This window comes from Rhinolophus sinicus, linkage group LG16 (assembly GCF_036562045.2).
Source record: "Rhinolophus sinicus isolate RSC01 linkage group LG16, ASM3656204v1, whole genome shotgun sequence".
In the NCBI taxonomy this organism is placed as follows: domain Eukaryota; kingdom Metazoa; phylum Chordata; class Mammalia; order Chiroptera; family Rhinolophidae; genus Rhinolophus; species Rhinolophus sinicus.
The window spans coordinates 37,094,693-37,122,024 of NC_133765.1; the positions used below are offsets into that span (position 1 = coordinate 37,094,693).

The 27,332-nt window shown below is 51.6% G+C and overlaps 1 protein-coding gene and 2 long non-coding RNA genes across 3 annotated transcripts in view; 2 read left to right on the forward strand and 1 right to left on the reverse strand.

The window, feature by feature from the left end:
- Positions 1–26,040, reverse strand: LOC141569182 (uncharacterized). The gene is made up of 5 exons (XR_012492633.1): positions 25,846–26,040; positions 21,570–21,685; positions 20,889–20,988; positions 11,035–11,148; positions 1–271 (listed from the first exon to the last, which is right to left on the reverse strand). It is a non-coding gene; the product is annotated as an uncharacterized LOC141569182 (long non-coding RNA).
- LOC109456446 (uncharacterized) lies at positions 11,599–21,576 on the forward strand. Its single transcript, XR_002138863.2, has 3 exons — positions 11,599–13,202; positions 14,672–14,723; positions 17,730–21,576. It is a non-coding gene; the product is annotated as an uncharacterized LOC109456446 (long non-coding RNA).
- TMEM132C (transmembrane protein 132C) overlaps positions 25,004–27,332 on the forward strand; it is a 248,787-nt gene continuing 246,458 nt past the window's right edge. The window contains exon 1 of the mRNA XM_074321410.1: positions 25,004–25,294. Within this exon, the coding sequence (XP_074177511.1) occupies positions 25,210–25,294 (85 nt within the window). The 5' untranslated portion in view covers positions 25,004–25,209. The remainder of the gene's footprint in view (positions 25,295–27,332) is intronic.

Genomic DNA, 27,332 nt, shown 5'->3' on the forward strand with positions numbered 1-27,332 from the left:
GCCTCCCTCCACAGGAAGGCAAACGCTCTGTTGCCGGAGGCCACACTGGCCCACTTGCAGGATGGCTCGCCCCATCCTATTGTCTCCCTGGATGGGTCTCCAGGACGTCAGTCAGCACGCGAGAAGGAAGCCCAGGACATTGTCTCCAAGGAATGTGTTGCCGTGTATTCAGAACTCCTGAGAATTAGGTGTCAGTGTCGGGAAATTTGTGCTTGTTCAGTACCCTAAGCAAAGGGCGATTGCTTGATTTTGGATCCAAACCGGGAGAAATCTGAGAAAGAAACAGGATACTATCAACAAACAGCCTGTGAGAGTCAACACGAACTGATGACCCTGGGAGGACCAGTGAGTGGTCCACACACCCACCTAAAAGTAAACCCCAGCTCCACATTGTAGCTCTGACTATCCGCTCACCCTCGAATGTCTCTCTTATTTTCACAAGTACACTTTAGTCAGTTCAAATGCCGTCTCTCTGATAAAAATTTCCCTTACTCAGTCCAGTTCCAACAATGTCTTCCACTTCATGGCCCTAAAACATTTTCCTTTGTATTAGTCAGGCCATTTTCAAACGGAATTTATTGAAGTACCATTGGTTAATAACACTATATAAATTCCAGGTGTACATTATAATTCGATATCTGTATACACTCCGGTGTGCTCACAGCCAAAGCCTAGTTTCCTTTCGTTACTGGATATTTGCCATGTTTGGGTGCAAATGAGAGAAACCCTCAGTCTGATGACCAAATATTTCACCTCCCTCGCTGGGGCTCAGGGCACACATGGCACCGAGTGGGCCAGTATGCGGCGGTTGTTCAAGGGCTCATGGCCATCCAATGCCTCGCCTATGTTTTTCTATTTTCTTCTAAAAGTTTCATGATCTTACATTGTTTGCCTCGTGTGTATATAACGCACCATGGATCTGGTGCCGTGTGTACACATATTCCATGTATCATGAACATTTAATGCTTCATATGCCTCCACACAGGACCCTTCCATCCTCTTCTACCCGCGTTCTGCACCCAATGACCTACCGATTTCACCTGTGCACAACAGCGCCCCATAGTCAATTCCTCTTATCCATCTTATTTGTTTCTTTCTCTTCTTTTCCATAGCAGGGTTGAGTATTCTTAAATAACCCAGCAAATACACAACACGAGAAGCAAGCTACCAGTTCATCTTCTTCCCAGCGGGGGGTGGGGGGGGTCACCACCCGGCAGTGGTGTCTTTTTGTGGCGTGAACATCATGGTATCTATGACCGTACCGTGCCCCACAAGAGCCAAGGACGGCTCTCATGCCCTCAGGCCCCTGGTCAGACCCCGACTTCAGAGAGAACCAGCAGAGGGAAGAAGGATGGGTGTGGCTTCTTCAACTGAAGAGATGGGACTTCCAGCCTGTGTGAGAATTCAATCAAATTTATTGGGATTTTTGTTATTAATGTTGCTCGGTTTGCGTTGCCTGTGTGAAAAGGAATCCATTCTAATTTCCTTTATTTCATATTGTGACTTGCTGTTTAGTCACCAGTATCCTCTGTGTCACAAAACTGTCATTTGCTGTCACAATAAAATGTCTAAGACCCAAGACACTGTGTAGCTCACTCACGACTTGTGCTGTTTCTTCTCCCTATGTCAGCCTTTGCCGTGCCCAGCACATTCCTCTCACCTATGCGATTTCACGACTTATTTTCAGGGCTGAAGGACTAACATCCAGAATCGGCTCCTATCATATTCCAATATAGGTCATGTGGGATTTACGTAAGCAAAAAAAAAAAAAAAAAACAACCCTGTTTTGCCTTACAGAATCACTAAAATCACTTCCATTAACTACATGCTGAAAATAATTTAGGTTTTTCATTTTAAAAAATTCATATGAAGTACAATGTGCCTCATACTCTGTTATATGTACTAACTGAGCAAGGTAATCTTCAGGAGATTCTGGGGAAAATAAACCTAAGTAGCATCTAGTGAGCACAGAGTATAGATTTGTATACTCCCGTGTCCCCAATTCCAAGACACACGTTTTTCACACTTTAATTGTCCTTCCCTTGAGATCCATTTTAAAACACTTGGCATCTGCCAGTCGTCACTGGTGGCATTCTTGATTCATGGTCTATAAAGTACTGATACATCTCATAATAGAAGGGACCTTAAATTTGATAAAATGGATATTTCTCCCGAGACATTTTCTCGCCCATGGCTGTGAAGTTGCTTGTACTGAAACTGTTTTCTGACAGATGACGGTAAAGTGTCAGCAGGAAGAGCTGGCGTTTTTCTGTTTTTGTTTTTTTAATTTTGCGTAAGTCCCAGTATGAGAGAGCGCTGGTGCCACAAGTCAGACAAACAAAACAAGAACTTGTCTTCCATGCAGAAGCAATTAATGTCAGCAGTGAAAGCGAAAGAGCTTTGTCTCCTCCGCTTTCAAAGTTTCCACATAATTCAACTAATTTTATAATTTTCAAAGACTGATTTGCACAGTTAGCGTCTCACCAGAACGGATGAAGATTTTGATACATTGTTTTCTCACCTTGACGCATTCATACTTCTGTGTCTTCTTTGCCTACTCACATCCATCCGCACACAACTCGTACATTACTTTTGTTGTTATCACTGCGTTTCCATTTCGTGCCTCATTGGGTTTTCTCATCTTTGCCAGCACAGGTCCCGGAACACAGATGTGGGTACCAGGGGCTCGTCCGCCATTCCCATCGCTCCTGAGTTGATGTCGTGGATGGGGGATCCGAGATGTGGCTGCTCTGCTTTCTGGTCTGGCCCCCAAGCCGTGTTACATCACAGGCAGTGACCACATGGCCTCAAAGGGGGTCCGTGGGCTGCCCGCCAGCACTCGGCTCAGCGTCCGAAGTTCTCATCCAACCTGTTGTTGGGGCCAAGCAGCCGGACAGAGCACACGTCGTCACACAACCATTTCCGTTTCCCAGCTCCCAGTCCATTAGCCTTTTTACCTCCGTATCCTCTCCAGTCTTTAACAAATAAAGTGCAATTTTAACCTATTTACAAACCACCTGGCTCATGGCTCATTTTAATTACTCAACCTCTAAAAATTAATGTCAGCTTCTCATAATTAAGTGCAAGAAGAACAGTGAAAAACTATTATTTGGGGTTACAAAGCCACAGTCTTCTCAGACACGCCCCTCGAGACCATGTCATGTCTTCAGAGTGTGTGCTTTTGGTTGTTTTTGTCTTACAGTCTCCGCCAGGTGTTGTCTCCTTCCCACGGCCTTCTCCTCTCTGTTTCTCTGTGTCCTCTCCTCTTCTTATAAGGACACCAGTCATTGGATGCAGCCCCCACCCGCATCCAGTCTAACCTCATCTTCATTCAATCACATCTTCAAAGACCGTATTTCCAGATAAGGTCTCGTTCTGAGGGGCCAGGTAGATGGTCATTTTTGAGGACCTCACTCAACCACTACAAAGAGTGAGGGCCAGAAAGGGACAGACCTGCTTTACGCCTGACTCAGTGGCAGAGACGCCCTGCACCGTGGCCACTGCTGAAGACGGGACACAGGTGGTCTGGTCACAGTGGCTCTCCACCTCCTTCACTTTGAGTTTCTTCTCAATGTCCGTGGGTTGCGTTTGTGGGTCCCCACCTTCCCCATTTCATTTACGTGCAATTGCCTCCCTGTGGACCCCAGATGTAAGCCAGTTACTGCACTGCATTCCCCAGCCAGTGTCGGACCTGCTGTCTTGGGTCTAGGATATCCGGACACATATATGATAAATCCAGTTTGTCAGACCTATGGCCATTCCAGCAACCCTTGCAGGGGTTGGTGGCCCAAAAGGGACAGTCCTTTCCTGCAGTCCATTTTGATTGGCCTTAATCCGAGTGATTAAGGGAGGGAGGGAAGTACCACAGAATGGTGTGAACGAGGAGGAGGGGGCTTGAAATTCTAAAATAGAGACTTGGGGGTTCACATCTTAAAACGAGGCCATTGTCAGTCTTTCTGATCACACCTGAGAATTATTATAAAATATACATTTTAGCAGCACTTAATGAGGCGTTAACATCTTTTATTTATAAGCTGGGATCATGGAATGTTTGCAGCGAAAGCAAGCGTGGTCAGCATCCTGTATAATCACTTCATTATAAAGAGGGAAACTGAGGCCCACACGGCCGTGAGTGGCCTGAGGTCCAGGCATAGGCGGAACAGTGTGAGGCATTTGGCAGTCCCAGTTTGGGGTTCTTTCTGCCAGAGGCGTGGATTTTAAAGCACAGTCAATGCAAGGGACAGGTGACACACTGCTGGAGGAGGAAGCTATGCAGGACAAGACCACACAGTGACAGGGTGAGAGAGAGCGGAGAGGAGCTGAGAGGGGACGGTGAGTCTGGTCCAGGAGTTCCTGGGGCCCTCACTCCGCCTTTTCCTGAAGCCCAAAGAAGGGAGGTCTTTGGGGACATGTTTGCATGCATACCTGACCTCCTTCTAAAAAAGAAGAGCGTTTTATGCCCGTGACATCCTTTGGATTCAATTTGGATACACTAGACTCTGCCCTCTTCCCATTAGCGCACATTCGTCTGTCAGCACACGCTGCCTGTCCTTTCCTGACTGGCCACGCAAACCTGACTGGTACCAGCTCTGCTTCTCCAGTCCAGCCTGTTAGCTACTCTCAACTCAAATGTAAGGAGGAAGCTGTGGGTTAGACTTCAATAACTCATGACCTATAAACAACGCTAAGGCTGTGCGCTGGAAGTATTTAAGGTATTTGAAGGGAATGATCTTTCTCCATGTGTGGCCAGCCAGCACTGAATGTATTAAACAAGATTTAGGGTCTTCCGAAACCTGGGTCCAGCTAAGCTGTGATTATATTGCAGATCCGCTCACCCCACTGGCACGATACCCAAGACCCATGGACAATTACAGGTGGACGCCGGGTGCTGAGTGGCTTGCCAGGAGGTGGGGAACAGGACCTAGAGACGGCTTATCCAGTATCGGGCAGGGGGTGGGGGACTCAACTGATAGAAGTTTGCTGGCAACAAAATAAAACTGACCAGGAGATCGAGCCGAATCTGAGCCTTGCCCTGGTGAGAAACTTTTCCAGATTTCAAATTAGGTTCCCCAACACCCCACCTGCGAGTTCCTTATAAGCGGTGTCCCTACTTGGTGATCTATCTCCGGGGGCTACAGTCCCGTAGGGACACCCAGGGCCAATTATCCATGATCCTTTTACAACCCCCTCTTCCTTGAAGAGCTGTGGATGCAAAATCGCTTTTCCTGACGATGTTTGTCACAACCTCTTGAGTTACAGGCTGTTTTCTCAAAACTCCGAACAGCTCAGATGAAGAAACAATCTCCAGCATCAGGAAACAGAGATGTTATTGCTGCATCTTTCCACTGTAGACTCTGATAGACATTTCACTCTATCGAAAAATCAAAATTAAGAAAAAAAAACCACACAAATGCTCTTCTCTGCTCCCAGTGTCAAAAGTCCGTGCAAAACTCCCAGTGTCAGAAGCCATTACCATGCATCTGAACACCCATCAAAAGATCATTTCAAATGTTCCTGTGAAGGCTTTTTTAAAGTTGCTCTTGAAAATATGGTGGAGAACTTTTTGTGTTTGTTTCTTTCCCCCATCCAAGGTGGATATGGTCTAGGGCAGGGGTGTCCAAATTTTTTTCAACAGTTTTCACCAAGGGCCATACGCGGTAAAATACACAAACAGCCGGGCCACTCACTCGAGGTGAAGTAGTATTGCCTCACCTGGTTTATTTAAGTAAACTAGATATATTTTTGGAATTTGCTGCAGGCCAATTACCAATGGATTGTGGACTGCAGTTGGCCCGCGGGCCGCAGTTTGGACACCCCTGGTTTAGATGAAATGACTGCTCTGAGTTTCAACACTTCCTGGGACCACTAGCCATCCAACCATGGTGCTGACTGATGAATAACCAGAGCAATACGTGTGTCCCCGAAACCTTGACAATGGTAGAGGGGGTGACAGGCTGGGGTGAGAGGGGACTCGAATAGCGCCATCCACTGATCCAAGCAGTTCGTTCCTGCACGTGGCATGGAGTGTTGGTTCCCTACCCAAAGTGCATTCACTGGTCAGAGAGGGTGACCCCATCCATCCCAGCTCAGGGGTAAATCCAGAACCATCTAGGCCAATCACGGTGTCTCTTTCCCTTGCCAGTGATTGGCTTAGGACTGGGCATGTGACCCAATTCTGACCAATGAGGTGTGAGAGAAAATGTGCCGGGAAGACCCTGGGAAAGGTTTCCTTGCTGATAAAAGGGACACACAGAACATTGTTGGGTCGTGATGGAAACCCTGGGCCTTCAGCTGCCATCTCGCCAAAGTCAAGAGAACCGGCCTGAGACCAAGCTCATGTGCTGAAGACAGAGAAGCAGGAAGAAAGGAAGTTTGCTTTGAGCTGCTGTAAATTAAGCTGTTCTGCAACTTCCACTGCTTTGGGCTTCTTGAGATGCTTGATTTTCCTGATCATTTAGCTCCTCTAGCCGGCTGTGCTGAGAAGGCGACTGCAGGTGGGGGTGCAGGCTGAAGGGCGGCTTTGTTGTCACCGAGTGGACAGAGCAATGAGCCGCAGAGGCTCTCTGACTTTTCGAAAGCCACATGGTGAGGAAACCACAGACAGACCTCTCTCCGGCCAGAGGCTCCCCCACTAAATTCCGTCTTGTCCCTTTGCTGTGACATTGGGACCAGCCGTGACACTTCTGACCCAATGTCCCACAGCCCATCTGATCTTTGGGGTGAGGAGGCACCGGTGGGGGAGCTGGCACTCACCGACCTAAGCTTTCTCCTCCCCAAGTAGGTGCAGCCTCCGCTATCAGATTCCATATTTTACCCTACTAAATGCATGTGTGGTCCCAAACGCTACTCAAACACTAACTGCTTGCGTTTCCTCCACGTGGGGGAAGAAATCTCGCTGTGATGAAATTGAAACTGTTATGGGCACCCAGAGACTCTGCGTTCCCGTCCCAAACACGCTTCTGAAGCAGAAAATGCTAAATATGAAGTGTCTGGTACCTTAATTTTAAATAACAGAGACTTGCAAAGGATGCCCCAAGGATTTCAAAATACTTGAGGAACCTACTTAAGACGATCTTTCAGCAAGTTTTATGATGCAGCTGGTTTAATGTACACGTCTGAAGACACAGTCTGTGCAGCCATCACTGTGCAGCCGCCATCATTATCAGGACAGATTGCCCGGGCTCGCAAAGGAAACGCAGACGCCCGACAATATTTACCACACTTTGTCATCCATCCCAAACTGTCCAAGTCAAAACCTATTTCCCTGTTTTTTAATAAAAACAGCAACTGCTTAACAGGTACAGGGTTTCCTTGGCGGGGGTGGGGCAGTGACGAAATGTTCTGGAACCAGGAGCTGCACACCACTGTGACTGCCCTTGATGTCACGGAATCGGTCACTTTAAAATGGCTAAAATGGTAGCTTTTGTGTGGTGTGGGTTTGACTGCCATAAAGAAATCAATAAAACATCAGGTGCTGAAAAGAGCTGCAACATTCTTCCACGAAGACGGCTCTCCCTTCGTTCGTCCACCCACCCAGACGATGCGTATGGAAGACCCGCTCCGGCAGGTGCTCTGCCAGAGCCCAGGGCTGCAGCCAACAGGACCAGAGAGGTCGGTCCAGGGCCAGTCTCCCCGCCCCACATCCCAGTGGGGGAGACAGACAGTGAGTGACTGGAATATGGATGGCAGTTTCCAGGGCTGTGACGATGAGCAGGAAAGATGGTCCAACCAGGTGAGTGTGACAAGTGATGTGGGGCAGAGGCTGCTGCAGGTAAGGGGGGCTGCAGGTAAGGCGGGGGCTGCAGGTAAGGGGGGCTGCAGGTAAGGGGGGCTGCAGGTAAGGCTGGGGCTGCAGGTAAGAGGGGCTGCAGGTAAGGCGGGGGCTGCAGGTAAGGCGGGGGCTGCAGGTAAGGGGGGCTGCAGGTAAGGCGGGGGCTGCAGGTAAGGGGGGCTGCAGGTAAGGCGGGGGCTGCAGGTAAGGGGGGCTGCAGGTAAGGCGGGGGCGGGTTCAACACCACAGGCCACCCTGGCTTCCCTCCCACCAGCAGTGGGAAGCTCTCCAGGAGGGTTCTTGGGCAGAGACAGCCCCAGGTGGAAGGGCCAGACTAGAGAACCACCCGTTGTTTTCCAGAAATGGGGAGAAGGCCTGAGTGGCTGGAGCGAAGGGGGAGAAAGGTGTGTGAGATGGGGCGGGAGAGGCGGGGCCTCCGAGCAGATCCCCTCCAAGGAGACGTCGTTCTCTGGGAGGAAGAGCGGCCTCTGGTGGGCAGTGGGCGCCGCCCCACCTCGCGGAGCCCCGCCTGCCTCCTCCCCGACCCCGCCCAACAGAAACACGTGGACTTCACAGAGCTCCATATTTCCTGCTCACAGGCTGGCAAGACTGAAATGCTTTTCTGCTCCCAGTGCAGGTCCCCGGGTGGCCCCAGAAGGAAAGCAGCTGCCCCTGAGGACCTGGCCGCCCCGCCCCAGGGCTCCTCTCCTCCCCTTTCCCCTTCTTTCTGCTCCTTCTTCCTAAATCTCATGCTCACCACCGGTTAGTGGCCACAAGGAGCCCTCCTTTCTGTCAGTGAATCCTCCCACAAGCTTATGAGGTCAGAATTATGACGACCCGGTTTACAGAAGGGAAAACTGGCGAGTTGTGACAGAGGGGAACCCGCCTGAAGGTGTCACAGTGACGCAGAATGGCGCTGCGTCCGCGAGGGGTCTCGGCCTGAGCCCCAGTGTCCTCTACGTTTCCTCCTTCTCCCCCATTGTTTGCATGCTTGTCTTTCACCCGGGACGAACACGTATGTTCTCATCTGTTAACAAGGGAAGCAGAGGCTCGGCTGGGGGAAGCCGGAGGATGGAGTTAAAAATCGCTGCTGCTTGTGAGCTGATTACAAGCCTCTTCCGGCCGCCCTGCAGCTGTGGTTCCAAAAAGGCAGCTCCAGACCGCACCAGGCAATCACGCAACATGCACTTGTTCTGCCTGCTGACATTGCCACGCTCAGCCCTCTTCATGCTCACGGCTAAGGGTGCAGCGGGGGAAGGGAGGCGCTCTGGGCAGGTCGTCTCCTGGGGCCCGACCGTCGCCCCCACCTCAGTTCTGGCCAGTTTGTCTGCCTCTCCCTCTGGAACAGGAGTGGCTGCTGGAGGTGAACGTTGACCTTGAAGCTGCAGCGGACACCTGTGGTTTTGCTCATCTGCCACCACCTGACCCTCCATGGCCAGCCCATGAGGTTTCAGGAGGATACACCTGTGCCCGTTCGGGATGCTGATGATCCACCGCCAGCCACAGAGCTGGGATCACTCAGGGGTCAGCAATGACCCACAGTGGGGCCGCGAGCACTTCCTTGGGAATTCCAGTCTCCAGGGAAGCAATGAGCTTCCCACCTCTGGGCTTGTCAGCCATGTGACTAGCGTGACGCGTCTAATACCAAGCAAATCTCAGGGCCAATGGAAGCTGGAGGGGAAACGCAGGCCCCTCCCCGAGAGCTTTGCAGCAAGCACGGCCCTCCCCACATCTCCACTTTGGCCTTCTAGAACCTTGCGAGGACACTTCTGCATTTTAGGCCACCACCTGTGTGGCCATTTGTTAACCGCGGACCTACACACCACACAGAACCCACTGACGAGTGACAGACAGCCTCTCTTTGTACGGTGTCTTCATGTCCCACAAAATGCACCCAAACCTTTTCCTCCACGGGGGACAACAATGAAGAGAATTCCATGACTTCAGGGACACAGGAGATGAGTGCCCAGCACACACCAGCACTATCTGACTGCCGCCGAGTCTGCCCACACGGCCCACACTCTGGACGAGGACAGGCTGGGCTGATAGCAGTGACGCATCTGCAGGCCGACCCCAGGAGCTCCGGTTTCTGTTTGCCGTGATTCCGAAGTGTCCTTTTGTCTGCTTTTAACTTACGACCTCGCTTCAGGCCGCCTCGCTTCTTTCTGGCACCCAAACCAATACATCTTTCTGCAGGCACGACCTCACACGCGCCATTCCTGTTTTAACGGTGGGAAGAGCAGTGCGTGGAAGGAACCACAGGTCTCTCCCACCAGTGTGCCATGGCTTTTCACAGTCGCACGCCTTCCACACCGGCAGAAACACAGACATGGGAAGAGTGACTCGCTCACAAGTTTTCTGTGAGGACTTTCTGGCAGTGATTCCTTTGTTTCTTTAGAACAAGATCATCCAGGCAGAGACAGAAAAAACTCACAGTCCCACAGACTTTCTGTTTTTTTTAAAGCTTAATCCACGTTTTAAAGAAGTTATATCAGAGGCCACCACCTATGCATCAGGACATTTTGCACAAACCTGTCAGTTTAGTGACACGGGGTCTCCACTCATGCGTGGCACCATCGGCCGGAGTCAAACACTGGCCACCTTTAAACGCAGGTGGTGCATGTCGGTTTGTCACCATCCCCACCTCTCCTTGCTGCCTGACACCTGCTCAGACCCTGCTTGACTCAGCCCAGTGGGTGTTCCTGGACCTGCATTTCCAGACTCGGAGACAGTGACCTGCTTCATTAACCTCTTGTTCAACAAATACCTGTGGAGTCAGGCGTAAAGCCTTCCTCCTTTCTCCCTCCCCAGGGACTGGTGAAGCCCCTCCTTCCCACACCCTCTCAGAAGCCAGGCCCACAGGGTGGTAATCAGTCCTGCTGGTGATGGGCAAAAACCCTGCCCCCGCCTCCCTCCCCTCGCCCTCACTCCTGGCCCCTGATTCGCACGGCCTAATAAAGTCAGCTTGCTAAGACATTTTCGTTGGTGGGCCTGGCACCCAGAGTCTAGTTCGACGTCTGTTGGGGAGGGCATCCCTTCCCAGATGAAGGTCCAAACCTCATAGCAAAGTATAGTAATTTTCTATTGCTGCCATAACAAACACCACCAGCAGAGGAGCTTACAACACCCCACATTGGTCAGCTCCTGGTCCTGGGGGTCAGACGCCCAGGTGAGCTCAACTGAGTTCCAAACTGAGGGTCCCACAAGCCTGAAATCCAGGTGTCAGCAGGCTGCACTGGGATCTGGAGGCCCTGGGGAATTACCTGCTTCCAGCCGCATTCAGGCCGTCAGAATTCAGTTCTGTGTGGTTGTCTGACTGGGGTCTCCACCTCCTTCCAGCTGTCATCCAGGGTCCAAGTGTCACGCACTCTCAGCCCCTAGAGACGGAGCGCATTGGATTAGCTTAAACCCACGGATTAATTAATTAATGCAAAGCCAACCGCGTAGTCATCTGGATTACAAAATCCCATTTATCATGTAAGCAGAACCACAGGCAGATAGCTCATCATGTTGACAGTGTCTGGGATTAGGACAGGAAATCGTGGGACCCATCTCTGCAGGCTGCCTACCACACAAGGCCGTCTGCTTCCTTCCTCCTACCTGGAACAGACCTCATACACAGGAGGCATAGCAGCCACCTTCCAACCAGGATGCAAACAAATGCCAATGAGGATGTGGAAAAAGAGACGCAGGGTCTATGTGACCAAATGGATCTCTGGGGCAGGGGACAGGGCCACACCTCATGGCCCTTCTGAATGGCTGGGCACATGGCACAGCCAGAGGGGTTCCCCGCTGGAGAGGATCTCCAGGAGTGGATCTCTGTGGCTAATGAATGGCCCTTGTGTGACAACAGTGACAGGATGGCTGAATGACCTAATTGAACTCTCCGCTGCACAAAGTCTGCAATCTTTCCATCTTAACTTCTTGCAACATGCTTCAAATAAACTCTTGTTTGCTTAAGCTGCAATTTGCTTAGCTGAGCGTTCTGTGAATCCCCCAAACACAGTCCTTTCTGACACACCAGGACTGGCTCTTTCTGCTTTCTGTAGATGGTTTTCTTGATCAGGGACAGAGTAGAGGGTGAGAGCAGCGTCCAGATCCGCTTCCTCTTCTGTCCTCCTGGGCTCCAGTGGGCTCAGCGATGATGCACACGCCCAGGGAAGTGGGCAGACGCCCCCTCCAGGACCCCAGACTCAGTGCTGGGCTCAATCCAGCCCACCTCCCAGGGCCATCCTCCTGCCGCCTCCTCCGCCCCCTCGGCACATCTGAATTCAGAGGACCAGCTCACAGAGCAAATTGCATCATCTCGTTCCATCTGTTTGCTAGCAAGGAGCCTAAGGAGGGCAGACAGGTAATGTAATTCTCCCTCACGGCCGCGCTGCGGAGTGAAATGGAGCTAGATCTGATTTTTATTTCATAAAGCAGCCTCAGCAATTGGCTCCACAAGAAGAACTTCCCTTTTTATGGGGGCAAGGACGGTCACCTTTGGGTTTGTTTGTGTAACGACATAGGAGACTTTGACCTTCGGCCGGAGCCCAGGACCTTACACCTCTGAAGCATTCCCCTCCTGCAGCGCTGGGAAGATAACCCCAAGGCTGTGGGATCGCTGTCTTCTTTACCTATGAGAACAGAGGCTTCCAATGTGGCCCCAAAGCGAGACCCCGGGCGTGAGTCCCTGGAGAATTGCAATTCGTCATCTGAGTGACTGCCACGACTTCCGGTTGCTGGGTGGCTTGGCCGTTATTAATGCAAACTGAGAAGAGAAAGAGCGATTGCATCTAAGATCCAGGCAGGTTAAACCCACACCTACAGTTACTTGAATGCTTACACTAAAGCACCGTTTTTAATTATGGAAAGACAGAAGGCAGCGGAGCCCACATCCAAAGGCACCAATAAAATACCTTTTATTCACCTGATCAGTGAATGGAGGCGTGAGTCGGGTGGCTGTAGCTTATGAATGGCCCTTGTCTGGCAACACTGACTGGACGGCTGAATGGCCTAATTGAATTCAGTGCCGATAAGAAATTATTAGATGGAGGCAGATTTCAGAGAAGACAGTCGTTGCTGAGCAGGCTTACTGGTTTGGGTTCCCGGTGGCCAATGTTAGGCACGGGGGGACCCAGCGGGCTGGCTGCAGAATAGAAGCCCAAGTGGGCAGTCGGGAGCCTGGCCACGTGTTCAAGTGTCTGCTGGCTGAATTCTCTGTTCACTCCAAGCGGATCGTGTCCAGATGTGGGGAAATGGTACAACTCCGGTGAAACCTGAAAATGTCTGCTGTGTGTAAAACGTTCTCCGATGCACGTCTTCGAGACAAGTATTACTCTCCCTCTTCCTGAGAGAGGGGAAATAGTGAAACACAGGCCTGGAAATCTGGGCCGACCAGGACTCAAAGTGCAGCTCTGTCTCTGTCCTGCTGTGTGATCTTCGGCAAGTGAGTAAACCTCTCTGGGCCTTGTTCTTGTCATCTGTAAAATGGGACAAGTCCTGGCATTGGGTGGGACTGCTCTGCCGGACTAAATGGGGTGTTTCGTTTAAGGGTCCCAGCACATTCCAGGTGCGCATCCCTCTCCCCGCTCCCCCCGCCCCCGCCCCAGTGATTGTCACAGAACAGTGTTGCTGCTGGGGACCCCTAGTTCCTTAATCCCTGAGCCCCAAATAAGCTAGACCATAGGAAATTACATATCATGTGTCACAGGTCCTTGGGGGTTGTCCCAGGCGATGCTGTCTTTGACAGCTGAGGGCAGGTCAGCTAGTAGAAGTCCAGTGATGTACCCAGAGTCACAGGCAGGTCGGGGACAGAGCAAAGAGCGCATGGCTAAGAGTCTACAGCCTCCTCAGCCAGTGCGCCTGCAGCCACAGAAAGCCCACCTGACCTGGCTGAGTGACACCGGACTTCATCATCTCGTTAAGAAAGGGGCATCTGAGTCAGGGCTGGCTCAGATGCAGGTGACATTGGCTCGCCCTCTCCGGGCTCTGCCCTCAAGATGCCAGCTTTGTCCTCAGGCAGGCCCTGCACAGTCACACATTCAAGCCTTCACCTCCACTCACAGCTAAGCCCACAGGAAGAAGAGCCATCCAGGAACATTATGCAAAAAAGCAACAGAATATGGCCCGAGGGGTTTGGCATGGGACTGAACCCGACCCTAACCTTAACCTATGTCCTATTCACGGGACCCCTGTTAACAGCAGAGGCTCCAGGGTGTGGCGAGGAGCAGGTTTAAAAGGGGGGAATGAAAGCCAACACAGAGAGTCTCTCAGCCAAACTCAAATCAAATGTAAACCACAGCACATTTGGAGAAGTTGGAAGGCTCGATCTCCACGCACGGGGAGGAGTACGGCACTGGGGTCCCAGCCCAGCAGGTCTCCCCCACCCCCCTTTAAAGACAATTCATTGTTACTCACACAAAGACTCAGCAGTTTAACGTAATGTCGGGCAAACATTTACAGTTGTAAGAAAATTAAAAAGGCTTTTCTTTTGGAAAAGCTTCACAAAATGCTCCAATTTCCCTCCGAGTGTCACATTTTTCTCTGTGCACTTTTGCGTGGAATCCGGCCCTGCAAATGATGGGAACTCACCAGGGCCAGTGGATGCCCAGTGCAGGCTGGGGGCGGCTGGGGACCTCATGCAATGTCAGTAATTCCAATGAGCAATTTCAGGGCAAGACGACAGCGTTCCTGCTTTCTTCTAATGAAATGCTTAGAGGGTGGCTGACTGTCAGGAGGTGTCCACAGCGTGATGGGGCCCCACCTGGGACATTCTGAGCCCAAAGAAGGTGATGAAGAAGGTCTGGGGGGGCCTCACTCCCAGCCTGGTCCCCCTCGCACCATCTGTGGCTGGTGCGAACTGTGAAACCGGCATTTCTTTTCTCTAAAACTGCCCCCTTCCCTTCCTTCTCACAGCTATAGGAGGGCCCATGCATCTGTAACCGCCATGGCCATTCCCTTCTCTAAGGTAAGGCCTGATAAGCTGGTTCACATCAAGGTGTTAAGTACTTAGTTTATTGCTTTAACAGCATTTTATTTGCAGAGCAGAACACACCCCAGTAGATAATTCTGCACCTCCTGCTGGGGATGTCACATATAAGAACAGGAGGCCATTGCCCTCTGTCCCGTTCTAGGAAAATCAGGCCTCTCAACAAAGAAACGAGTGGCATTTGGGCAGGGCAGATTTCCAAGGAGTGGGACAGCCATCCACACCGAGTTGGCCCCCATCCCTGGACCTGGCCCACTGGCTTGTGCATGGGAAGGCCTCAGCCCCTGGGACAAGTGCCCCAGGATTTGCCAATGCCCCTGAGGGACACAGTAACTACGAAGGAAGAAAGAAATACCAAAATAAAGAGCGAGTGTACTGCACAGATCCCAGCTTCCACACTGACGCCTCTCAGCCCTTCTCAGGGGCTTGAATTACTAATGCCATCACTTATAAGATGCCACCCTCTGGGAACAGAGACTGGGGGAAAGCTGGACCCGTGGCTGACTGGCTCATCCAAAGCTCCTTCCCTAGAATGTTTTAAATTCACGATGAAAGAACACAAGCCCTCGAACCGCTGGCACTCATGGTTCCAGGCTGTTGGAGAACAGGTGGTCGGAGTGAAGAAGGGAGAAGTGGAGGGGGAGAGGCTGGGAGGTGGAGGAGGAAAAGGGGAGAGGGAGGGAGGAGGATGGAGAGAGAAGGGGGAGGGAGGCCCCGAGTGTGTCCCAGGGCCCAGGTCTCGCTGACAGTAACCCCAGCCCCACACTGCTCTTTCTAAAGTTGGTGACAACGGATAATTTTTTCCCCATTTTTGTGGCTTTCTTCCAATTTTCCACCAAGTGCCCTGACAAATATAAAAGGAGGAGGAATGATGAATGATCATTTTAGCAGTAAAAGGATGCAGGAATGACTGCCTTCCTCTTGTCCTGCAAATGGCAGGGGGTGGCCCAGTCTATTAATGGTGCGTCCTTCCCCTGGTGCTGTCATAATTGTCACTGCGTGCCTATGGCTAGAAGACACTGCAGGCCCTCCCCTCCCTGCTGGGTCTGCTGGGCGCCCCTTAAAAGGCAGCGCTCTGCAAACTCCCATCTCCACGCGGAGGCCGTGAGAAAACTCCCCCTGGAACCCAAAGAGGTGCGACAAATAAAGTGGGGGTCCCACATAAAAATCTATGTAATGTTGCCCCTGCCCTGTGCCTCACTCTGCCATTCTGTCCTTCACAGCTTAAAAAAATATATGTTAATATATGAACTGACCATCATCACTGCTTATAATTTATAATTGACTGGATATTTCAATTATATTTCATTTGCAAAATAAAATATGGGGACTATTAACACAGTCATTGGAAAATGTATATTTGGATGATGCTTTTGCTCACCCAGTATTAATCTTCCTTCTGTGAGCAGCACCCCTATTTGTGTTTGGGGAACCACTCATCCTTCCCTCTCACTCCCTGGTTTATGGGGGGCTGAGTCATTTCCCAGGCCCATGAGGGGGTACATGACCCAGGCTGCCCAATCAGAACTCAGCCCCTGATGGGCCATCGTGATTGGATCAGGAATAAACATGTGACCAAAGCCACGACCAATGAAATGCAGCCCCAGGACTTGTGTTCCAGTTACTGGGAAAGATCATTTATTTCTCCACTGAGGAGCTGAGCTGGCAGGATATACGTTTGGAATTCTCACAGCTGTCACCTAAGGCCATCCCACCTGACAGGAAAGCCAACCCAGAAGACCAAAAAAAGATGAAAGGAGGCAAAACAGAGCCTCAGTATCTTTGTTTGAGCTCCAGGACCCAGCCAGACTTAGGGGAAGCCAAACCCTTGACTGTTTGGTGGCAGGAGCCAAGAAAGTCTCTCTTTGCATCAAGGAGTTTAAGTTGGATTACTGTCCTTGGACCAGAAAGCGCCCAGCTGACACCATATGCCATCACTGCATGGAATCCAAAAGAATGTGGGAACCTCCGGGGCGGAGAAAGAGTGCCCAGCCAGCACTTAGGTGGTCTGGAGGCAGTCTCACTGCCCCGTCAGCTGACTCACACATGGCTCACCTCACTGAACACCCGAGTTCTCCTCTGTAAAACGGGCAAGCTAATCTATATGCGGCCTCCTGTTCGTTCTTATTTAGAGTCATTCTACTTTAGGGGGACTCAATGCCTTAGTCCACAGAGGTTGCCTTCATGCGACTCAGGAAACTGACCTTGGATCTTTCTGGAGAGTTCACAGATTACAGCTCGGCCAGCTGGCACGGGGGCATTCTGCTGGCAGCAGAATCTGGCACACCGCAAGTGCTACTAGTTATACCTAGGTCCCTAATGCAGGAATGAGCACCAAGGACCGTCACCAAGAAGACCCAACGAGGGGCTTTCGGTTCTGCATCTACATTTTCCTGACTTTGAATATCAGATCCTTTTGGATTATTCTCCGTACACTGTACATGTGATGCTGGGGGGATTCTGGATTTTGTTACATTCCTCAGGAAAGCGTTAGCGTCTTTATTTTGGCTGGCAATCAGTTTCGTTGGATTTTTAAAAAGTTTCTTGGGCTGCAGCTCACATCACGTCAGTTCCTTCACCCTCAGCTGTTCCATTCAGGCTTCTCTATCATAGGTGGTTTGTGGGTCCTCCACAAACTTGGGCAAAGTTTGTACACATAACTGGGTGTCTTCCTTCCTGGTTCTGTCCATTTTTGGACTCCGCCCCACTTTCCAGTGGCTGTGATTCTTCCAAACTCTGTACTCTGGTTCTTCAGACCAGAAGAGCGGGTTTCTACATGAATATTAGTTATCACATGGAACCCTGGCTGTGACTGGTTTTAGGGGAAAAGCCACAAAAACAGGAAACTTTCTCCAGGCCTTTTCTTTCTTCCAAATGTCAATTCCCTTCCAGAGCCTGCCTGCCTCCCTTCACTCTTCAGAGCCTCCAGGAAATTTGTCTTGTTCATTTGTTTGTGCATCTCCTTTTATTTTGTATTTTATGCAGGATTGATAGCTGTCAGCTTTGTGAAGATGGATCCAGCAGGCATGGACGTGGCCATGGCAGAGGCTGAGCCGATTCATGTACTCTGTGGACGGTTCCCCTTGCAGGGCCTTACTCTGGAAGCTGGACACTCCTGCCTCTCCAGACTCCCCCGCAAGTTACCATTTGTCCCCCTGAAATATGCTGGAGCCAGCGTGCCAGAGTCCCACGCCAGTGCTTCAGGAAAGCTTATCCTCCAACTCCCCCTTCTGGAGTTTGATTTCTCTACCTTCTCCCATCTAAGGCCTCATTCTTACATAAATCCCCTATTCTGTTTCCCCAATTGAGCCCTAATCGTGGCACTTGAGTCCATCAGTAAACATAAGGGCAGCCTAAACAATGTATGTACAATGCCTCTTGTCACGGTCAGTCCCGGAGACCAGCCTGGTCCCCAGTGCCAGCTGGCCTGAGCTTTAATCTGTGAACTCTCCGGAAAGACCAAAGGTCAGTCTCCTGAGTTCCACCAAGGCAACTGCTTTCAGTAGAAAACTGAAATCCTATCAAAATTGCTGCCCCCAGGAAGTATTATGACTTTTACTCACAAGTCAGAGGCAAAGGGGCCAGTACTGACCCATATTGCATCCTGAGGAGAAAGACATTCATTAGTGTAAAATGCAGCCGAAATTAATGACACCCTTACGATATATCTACCTCTTTGCTTAGACCCTGAAATCTGAGCTTTTTTTTTTTTTGCCAGCAGGAAATGCCAGTCAGCGCCACCAGGGGGCACTGTTTACTCTAGAACCATTTGCCGGAGGCAGGTGGGTTAGGGAGCCGAGCTGTTTCTCACATCCATGCATGGAATCGGCATTGCACTGTTCCTAGTATCAAAACACCATTTTGGCACTTTTCCATTGGAAACTCAACCTTTCTTTTTAACAGGCCATCAGAGAGTTTTAAGGGGAGTCAATAACGCCATGCTTTAGTTACCTGGATCGTCCCACCCTGAGATGGTGGTTGAAAGCAGGTAGTCCCATGTAAAAGTTATCAGTGCCCCTTCCTCCCAGAAGCGGGCTAGGTCTGTAGTGAACCACAGCAACCACTTGGCCTAAGACGGCAGGCTAATGTGGTACCGTAAGCGCGATGGTGCGTCCCATAGCGGCGGGTGAGTTTGCATTGCGTGCTTTTGTGTTAAAAATTCAAAGTTTAGGTCCTAATGAATCGTGCCCATAAAACTGAGATAACGAAAACCAAAGATTTAAGGATGGAGCGGATGAAATCCGTGTAATGGTTGAACCCACCGCAATGACTGTGTGTGGAGTCAGTTTAATCCACGTCCCTAGGGGCGTTTATGGGACTGACTGGGGGGGGGCAACATTTCCCATTTACAGGCTGTCCTACGCTCCCATCTTGGGTTTTCCTTCCACAGAGACTCTTCTCTGCCTTCCAGTCTTTCTTTCCCATTGTCACTGGTCATCTCCCCCAAACCTGAAGCCTGTGACCAAACACCCCTTCCTCAAAGGCATCATTTAGAATTTATTGAACAATAGTTATTAGGTGGTGGGGATGGGGTGGCTCTGTCCTGGGTTTGGGGACGTGTCCACGGGAAGAAAGACCCCGCTGAGGGGGGCATTTGAAAAGGACATTATAAGAAGGGAGCTTCAGGGACAAACCCAACAGGTGTAAAGTCTCTGTAGGGAGAAGGATCAGATCCTGTGCAGGGGACAGAAGCAAGGCCCATGCACACGGAGGGTAGGAAAGCGAGAAAATCCTTCTGCTCTTCTCTGGGCTCCTGTAACAGTTATTGGTACGTTTTCTAGCGTTTGTCCAAGATACGTGTGCTTGCATATTATCTCCCCTCTGACTCTCTCTGAGGACAGGCCCCCACCCAGTGCTCACCCAGTCCTTATTCCACAATGTCGTAATGAATTAAAGAAGAAGAAGACATGGAGGGTGTTTTGTCCGCGCCACGAGATACTCCAAAGGGACGGGTACCATCGAATGGGTGGGTCATGCAATGGGCCGGAACGCCTGGTTTCAGAGAGGATGGGCTATGTCGTGCTGCAGTAACAAAGAAACCCAGACGTCAGAGGCCTGAGACAGCAAGCGTTTGTCTCTCGTGTAGCATTTGTGTCCACTGGTCCCTGGCAGGGGACTCTGCTCACTGAGGTCATTCAGATGACCTTGACCAAAGCCAGTCTTCACATTCACGTCCACCCCAACCCACCCCACCCCCCGAATCCTGGGTTCAGTGAGAGGTATGTGTTAAGTAACTGTTATTCACTGACAGCCCCACCGACTCCCCAGTCTCATGGCTCTCCTGCAATGAGGGGACGCACTGTGTGTGCCCATGGTGGCTCCGTGTTGACCAGAAAGGAAGAGCTTGACGTTGGTGAACTCCTCTCATGAATAGAATTTGGATAATGGGACTTCGAGCAATTATGTAGGGAGCATAATAGGGTCTTGATTGAGTGGCTACTACTCCAAGGGTGGTGCGGCGATGCACAGCCAGATGGCCCGCTGGGGGCTTGTTAGAAGTGGAGTGGTGGGCCCTCAACCCCTGAGCGACTGACTCAGAACAAGTCCCCAAGGTGATGTGTTTGCACAGCAAAGTTTGAGAGTTGTTCACTTAGAGCAGGGGTTCCCCAGCCAGAGAAACCAGGCTTGAACCCCAGCTCTGTAACATTTATATGTTACCTGGGCTCTGTATCTCGATTTCTTTGTTTGCAAATGGGGTTAATGACTGATAGTGATGTCGCTGAGTTATTGTGAGGATTAAATGAGTTAATGCTTATCAAACAGCTTAAAATAATGCTTGGTACAAGGTAAAAGATCTGTAAGTGTTAGAGATGGAGATGGTGATGGTGGTGATGGTGGTGATGGTGATGATGCAGCACATACAGTAAAGGAAATATCAGTGTGATCACCTCCATTTGTAACCTAATCTGAAGCTTTTTAGCCAATTTTTATACTAAAGGGACCATTTTCTGACCCTGAACCCTGAGTGCAGAGGTAATGGGTAGAAAATCCATTCCATGGATCTTTACTGAGTCTGGAAACGCTGAGTCTGGAAACACAGCAGGTACCAGGAGGGACACTGGAGGAGGGTCAGTGTGGGCATTTGAGCATCCGTCTTAAAAGCTGTTCTCACAGGCTAAAAGTCAGCGGCATCTTGCGTCTTACCTGGAGAAGCTGGGCCCACGTTCTCTCCAGGGGAAATTAATGGCCGTGGAGGCTGAGTTCAGGCACAGATGCCAGCTGCACAAGGCACTGGGGAGCTTGTCTGCAAGGTTAAGAGGAAGTCACAAAGGAATACTTTTTCTGTGTTTGTTCAAAATAGAAAGGTCTAGCAAGTGAAACCTGACACAAAGAGAGGGCCTAGCGAGAGAGAGCTAACACAGGTCACCAAGACACCTGGCGTAGGGAACTGTCAGTACTGTGCATACACTTGAGTTCATTCCCAGTTTTGCCACTTCCTAGCTGGGTGACCTTGAACAAGCCACGTAACCTCTCTGACAACAGTTTCCTTGTCTATACAAATGGGATCCCAAGAGTAGATACCCATAGGCTTGTTAACAGGATTATTTGGCAATTAGCAAGCAACTAATAAACGTTCTTGTCATTATGACTGGTGTTACTATTACCCGCTAAGTGAGCTGAAAGTAAAATGTGTGAATCTCAATTTTCTCCTTAGTAAAATGGGGCTAGTAACCTACAGCTTCATGATAGTTATTCACCGGACAAACATTTATCTTCTCGGTGCACATAGGGGTGAGCAGGTCACACGTCACCTCCAATGGAGCTGACATGGGATGGGGAGCTGCGGACAGACAGTAAACAAACAGCTCACAAGGCTGCTCCTACCTCTGAGTCCAGGCTTCAGCCCCCTGCACTCTTCCAGGGCTCCTGGTTGGGTCGCCAGCTTCTCTGCACCAGTGCCCCTGACAGGCCGTGTCCCCCAGGTGGCTGCAGCCATCCTTCTGAAAGAAGAAAGGAGGTCCTTTGTTCCTCCACCGCCTGGCCTTTGCACTTCGGGTTTTCCTAGCCTGAAAAGCTTCTCCCAGAAATCCACTAGCTTACCCACGCACTTACCCACCTTTTCTGAAGTTGTACCCCCAAATCAGACTTTCGACTTACTCTGTTTTATTTTTAATCTTACAGAATGGATTTATTTATATATTTCTTTAGAGTCTGTCTCCTAGAATGTAAGACCCTTGTGTTTAGGACCATCATCTGTTTTGTTTACTGCTAGACCCCATGCCTGGGCCTGACAATGGTAAGCAATAGACAAATATTTGTTGAATTAATAAATAAAATGTCAAAAGACAATAATAGTACACCTGTTAGTATTACTGTGAGGATTAAATGAGATGGTGTCTATATACATTAAGAAAAATGCTGGCACAGAGTGTTAAAAACATCCCTCCCTCTCTCATTCCCTCCCTTTTCCTTTCCTCCCTCCCTTCTTTTTTTCCCTATCTCTAACAGCAAGCACCATAGTCCTGACATTAGATCTACAACGTGACCATAGCTGCCTTATGAGGCCAACACATAGCTCTCGTTTTTTCCATCCTTAGTAATGCATACCTATAGGTCCCCTGTCTAGAAGCAGGCCGGGTGAGAAGTTCCTGAGCTAAAATTCACAAATTGCATCCCTCCTTTTACGCAATATTAAGAATTAGGGATTTAAGCAGGGACAAAAAGAAATTTGAGGTTGCCTCTTTGACTCGGGAAACCCAGGCACATGAAGAAGAAGTGGGTCACCTATTTTCCAATAACCCTTCTCTCCTGTAAATCATGTTAATTGTCTCCATGTGCCCATAGCCATGGGGAGTTTTGCAAGAGCCTTTGAGGAGATTAGTGGTCTCTGATGTTCGTTATGAAATTCAGAAAGGCATCTGGAAATAATTTAAGTTTAGGAATTAATGATTAGAGAGTTAAATAATACACGCCTTAAGAAAAAATAAATACAGGAAACTGTTAGCCCATGAACCTATAAGTTCACACCTCTATTTTTATGGGTTTTCCTTAAAAAGATAAATTGACCACATCATCTATTTATTTGTTCGGCTTTTGTGTGCAAATTTGTTTGATTTTTGGAAGGTCACGTGATAGATTAAATGGGATCCTGCATGAAATTTGCAAAAGAGAAGCCCCCATTCCCTGGGTCTCCTTTTGTTCATTATGGAAGGAAGAGGATGGAGGCCCTGATTGGCGATGCTGGGACTTCACAGTCTCAAGGGACCTCTGAGACTGGCAACACCGAGGACAGCAGACCCTTCCGGTACCGTGAAGGGCATTTACTCACTGCATGCTCTCTACTTTGTGCCCCTCATTTTGAATTGCTATGTATTTGCCATGGTTCGTTCAGTTTCCGTTTGGTTATCTGAACCATGGAGACTCGTGGCCCAGGAAGGACCTGCCTTTGGCTTTGCAGTAGAGAGGGCAATATTCTGTGCCAAGAGGAAAGAAACAATTTGGGGGGAGAGCAAACTGTGAACCTACAGAGGAGAACAGCGGGCAAGTGGAGGGCATAATTGGGGGCATTTTTGTTCCTTTCCTCTGACGGGCAGGGGAGAGGAGAAAGCAAATCCCCCCACTCCCCCCCCCCGTCAGGATTAATCAATATGTTGTATAGCTGAGGCTAGAAACACTTAAATGAAAAATATTTATTCTCCAGTGACTTTCAGGCCAACAAATAAAAATGAGACGGGAATGTGCCTTCAATTTTAGGAGCCTGGGTCTACTTTATGACTGCTTTCCAAGTCTGTGTCTACACTAGCTGAATGAACTGAAGAATTGGGCAACTGTCTGCATAATCCACTTGAAAAATGAAGTCTCCACTACCGTGGCCTGTCCCTCCTGCTGGGGACTGGCTGGTGTTCCCAGCTGCTTGTCCCCACATCAGACAAGCCCAGTAGACTGAGAAAAGCAGGGAGAGAGATTTCTCTCAACTGGCCCAGAATCCCAGCCCTACCCAGCAGGGAGAAGGGCTTCCTGCTGGAGGTACCTTCAGAGCCTTTGCTCCCCCCCCCCCAAGCTCCCCCTTAACTGAGTTGGGGCATAAGAAATGGATTTTCAGTCGTTCAAATTCTTTCACGGTTTTGTTTCTTCTCATTCAATCAAGGATATATGCATTTTTTCCCTTTTATTTGAAATTCACTCCTGGTTCTAGCGACGGGGAATGATGGTGACACATGACACAGTTGGGCTCCTTTTCTGAGGTTGGACTGAGCCTGGTGAGAGCTGGCCCCTGAGCCCTGTGCCCCACACAGAGGAGACCCACAGGCCGGGCTGCCTGCCTGGGTTTGGGGAAGTGAGCGTCTGGGGGAGGGCTGGGCAAGCTTCCGGTCTCAAACGGATCACCTTTCACTCACAGAGCAGTAGGGGCACCGCCTGGGATTGCTCAGAGCCCCACGTGGCCCAAGAGGCCCCAGCGTCAGTCACCGCGCAGGTAGGCAGCTGGGATCCCTGAGAGGAGGGAGGGCCGTGCTGGCATCACCAGAGACAAGATGAACGACGTGGGGCGCCAAGAGTGGCGGCCAGTGCAGACCTGCCTCGTCCGAATCTGCAGAGCAGTTGCTATCGCAGGAGCAAGTCTGGCTGGGGAGGGGGCACACCCCGTTTGAAGAGTTAATAAAAACACATGGGGGGGGGACATCCAACAATATGAAAGGGCCGTGAAAACGGAACCTTCCTTTGCCGCCGGCGTCCCGGTCCCCTCCTCAGAGGGACCGCTGCTACCCTTGCTCCTCTCACACACGTGTACACAGCTGTGCACGTGCCTCCCCGTAAATCCGTGTCCCGCTCTAGACTGCGCGTTGCTGTTTCCCCCTGGATTATCTACCCAGGAGAGCTCGCCGCCTCCGCTGCACCGGGCTTCTAAGTCCAGATGTCCCCAGCTCGCAAGGCAAAAAAAATCGGGGGACAACCTGAAGTTGAGTGCGGGAAGTGCTACGGTCCCACTCGCGCTGCAGCGACCGCCGGAGGGCGGGAAGGGAAGGGTCCAGCTCCATCTTGGGTACCTGCGCAGAACTCTCGGGGATGCGAGCCGCAGGGCGCAGAGGACGGAGGCTGCAAATGGAGGCGGCGGCCCCGGGGGTGCAGCCGGCGGCCCTCGCCTCCCCCCGCTGGGGAGGGACCCTTCAACTCGCTGCTCTGCGCCCGGGGGGCGCGCGCACTCTCTCCTCGGCGGCCTCAATTGGTCTCCGGCCCGGGGCGGGGCTGGGGGCGGGGCCGGCTGGGGGCGGGCCTGGGGGCGGGGCGGCCGCAGCTGCAGCGGCGGCGGCTGGAGAAAAGTTGTCCCGGCCAGAGCGCGCGCTGCCGCGGGATCCGGAGCCGCCGCGGCGAGCAGCCGGCAGGGAGGGGCGCCACCACCCGAGCCGCGCCGCTCCGGCCGACTCGCTGCCGGGGGTCGCCCCGGGGCATGGGACAGCCGGCGAGGGCCGCGGGCCGGCGCTGCGCCCCGGGCGGCCGGCGGACGGCCTGAGCTGCCAGACGCAGGATGCGCTCCGAGGGCGCGGCCCCCCGGCCGGTGGCGCCGCTGTGCGGGGCGCTGAGCCTGGTACTGGGCGCGCTGCTGGGCAAAGGTAAGGCCGGGGCGGGAGTCGCTCCCAGGAGCCCGGGCAGGGGGAACCGAAAGGCGGGGGTGTCGTGGGGACCTTGGCGAGGGCGCTGGTCCCACCAGGAGCGCCCGTGGCGGGCGCGGGGCGGCCCCTTTCGCAGCGGGGCGCCGCGGACAGGGTTTTGGGGCAAATCTGGTCTGTCCGCTATCCCCGGATTCGGGAGCTTACCGGGGTGGGGGGGCGTGGCTGAGGGACCCTGCATGTTTGTTCCCACCCCGAGTACCGTGAGGACTGATTCCAGCGCAGTCCCACTGTGGAGCTGGGGCCCAGCCGCGGGGGGCCGGCTTCTTTGCCCTTTTTCTCCCCGCCCGCCCCCTCCCCAGCCCTGGGGGCCCGGGAACCGACCTCGGCCCACAGAGGGATGCGCGCTCGACGCACAGCTCGCGGGGCCCTCCGCTCGTCAGGACGGGGACCCCTCCGACACCCCGAATTTGAGAGTGCGGGAGGGCGCATGTGGGACCTTGGCCGGGCTTCCCCGCAGGGGTCCCGGCGGCCCTGCCCCTCAGTCTGCTCACCTCTGCAATGGGAGTGCGGCCGCGCCTCGGGTCGGGAGAATTTCGTTTAGCGAACGCGCGGCGCCCGAGGAGCTCACCGAAGGCCGCCGCTGCCGCTGTTCTGACGGTTGTTATTTTATGTGCGGGCCGGGCGGCCCCGGGACCGGCGGCGGGAGCGGCTGGGCGAGGTGGTGGGAGCCCGGAGCAGCCCGCGCCTCTCGCTCTTCCCGCCCGCGCGGGGGCGACGCGCACAGCGTCTGAGCGCGGTCCGGGGCGGGTCCGCGCGGAGACCGGGGAGAGCGCCGCCTTCTGCTGCCGGCGCCCGCTGGGGTCGCGGGTTCCTCGGGGTAAAGCCAGGTGTGTCTCCTGCGCCCCGGGCACGCAGCCCACCAGCCGCGTCCCAGCTGGTGAGCCTCGCGGCGTCTCCCGCCCAAAGCCCTGCGAGCTGGGCTGGAAATGCGCTGGGAGAGTCAAGTTGCCCCATGACGTTCAAAAGTAGTGTTGCTTTTCAAAAGTCGTTGCACACCGTCTGAAATTCCAGAGAAATCCACCTGCCTTGGGGCTGCAGGTTCTCAGACACACCAGCTGGACGAAATTGCTTAGTGTCCGTTTCTCCCCAGAGCTCCAGGTGAACAGGCGTGTGTGTGCGCGCGCACGCACGCGCGCGCCTTCCAATGGATGGGGAGCCCTTTTCTGTTCTGTTTGAAAGGGCAAACAAATCCAAAATGTGGTGCCTGCTATTGGCTCTGGGTTCCATCATTTCTGGGACTCAGTTTCCCCAAATATAAAATGGCCATTCAAAAAAAAAACCAATCCCTTCCCCAAATACTACACAGAGATTGTTTGATGATAAAGTGACTTAATGGGTGGAAAGCACTTCCTACACGCAGGTGTGGCCGTTTTACTTTGAGCAATGGGTGAGAGCCCCTCAGGCTTTCTGCCTGCCTCCACGAGAGGACTTAACCAGGTGAGAACTCCGAATGCTAAATGTGCTTTTTCAAGTCAGTTTTGGACTTTTTAAAATTAAAACTCACATTCCTTTCATTTTCCACTTGATGGGTTTTTGTTTGATTTCAAGTAGTGTCTGTTGCAAATGCCCACGTAGGAATAAGGCAGCGCTTCGGTGGGAAGGGGAAGCTGGGAATTTTGTTTGGAGGATGCTATGTACACAGCAAGGGGTGGGGGCGTCTGAGATGATGCCCCACCCCTCCCGCTGGCTTAGTGCAGTCTCCATTGGGTGGGGTTTTGTCTCCTTGCTTTTGCTTGACCACGTGGTTTGGGGACCAATAAGTCTGCAGCCCATCCTGGGCAAAGTATTTTTCATTTTGTTTCTCCTGACCAAAAGTCGCAGTTCCCCTTTGATTCCTCCACAAAGAAAATGTTTGCCCCATAAAATTTCTTATAAAAAGGAAAGCTCTCTGACCCTTGTTTAAATTTGTGCGGTCTTTTAGGCAAAAAAAAAAAAAAAAAAAAAAAAAAAGTCATTTCTGACTCTTCCTGCCCAAGGA